At 42.3% G+C, this 923-nt stretch overlaps 1 protein-coding gene across 1 annotated transcript in view; it reads left to right on the top strand.

Annotated features, from left to right (window-relative positions):
* Nucleotides 1-137: 137 nt before the first annotated feature.
* Nucleotides 138-923, top strand: part of EMH_0072150 (uncharacterized protein) — a gene marked incomplete at both ends in the record, with an annotated part of 1,966 nt that continues 1,180 nt past the window's right edge. The window contains one exon of the mRNA XM_013499178.1: nt 138-154. Coding sequence (XP_013354632.1) covers nt 138-154 — 17 coding nt within the window. The remainder of the gene's footprint in view (nt 155-923) is intronic.

Raw genomic sequence — 923 nt, 5'->3', positions numbered from 1 at the left:
GGGGGGGGGGGGGGGGGGGGGGAGAATATACTATTTTTTTTTTCTTTCGGTGCTGCGGCAGAGCTGCGTATACAGCTGAGTTTATATTTGAAATAAAACTTAAAAAGAATAAATATAAATTAAATTGTCAGGGGTGAATGGCAGTGGGGGATCTGTAGCTTCCTATACAGCACGCTGCACTGCCTCGGTGGTGATGTATGAATGTAGTTGTTGAGGTGTACATACACCTGAAATGAAAGGTTTCGTGCAAGATATAAAAAAGGGGAAAGCAGAAGGAAAATGGAGGAATTTATGAATTTTTTTTGGAGGAAATAAAAAGAAAATAAATTTTTATTTATATTCTCCATAAATCATTTCATATACCGGTCCATTGGTGCCCGAATACAGCAGCTTCCTCTTCTCGTGCGGCTGGCGGTGGGTTTGAGTATGCGTGTTCATGTTGCAACAATACAGGTTTTTCTTGTTTCTTTTTCCGGTATATTAGCTCTTTAACAAGTGGAATTGACTCATTCTTTCTTTATTTCTCTTATATTTCCGTTTTATCTCTAAAATAAACACCAATTCAAACACAAACAACCAGCAACACCCTCCGTCTACACCACCAAACAAACAGAAGTAAAGGGAGCCCCCCTTCTTCGCCTTGTCCTAGCCGGTATTTTTAGGTGTCTGTACACCTTATTTGTATTTATTTGTATTTCTCTCGTTTCCGAGCATCATTTCTTTTTCTTTTGGGGGCCAAAGTGCACTCACCAAACACCGTACAGGCTGCTCGTTGCTTCTTTCGCTGCGCAGCTTCTGTGCTGAGTCCCAGCATCAGCAGCAGCAGCAGCAGCAGCAGCAGCAACAGGAGCAGCAAGAGGAGCAGCAAAATCTTCGTCATTATAATCACCATCATCAGCAGCATCATCCTCACCACCACAACA

This window comes from Eimeria mitis, genomic scaffold, assembly GCF_000499745.2.
Source record: "Eimeria mitis Houghton genomic scaffold, Emh_scaff4066, whole genome shotgun sequence".
In the NCBI taxonomy this organism is placed as follows: Eukaryota; Apicomplexa; class Conoidasida; order Eucoccidiorida; family Eimeriidae; genus Eimeria; species Eimeria mitis.
Note: the sequence above shows the minus strand (reverse complement) of the source record. Positions and strands in the feature narration are given on the sequence as shown.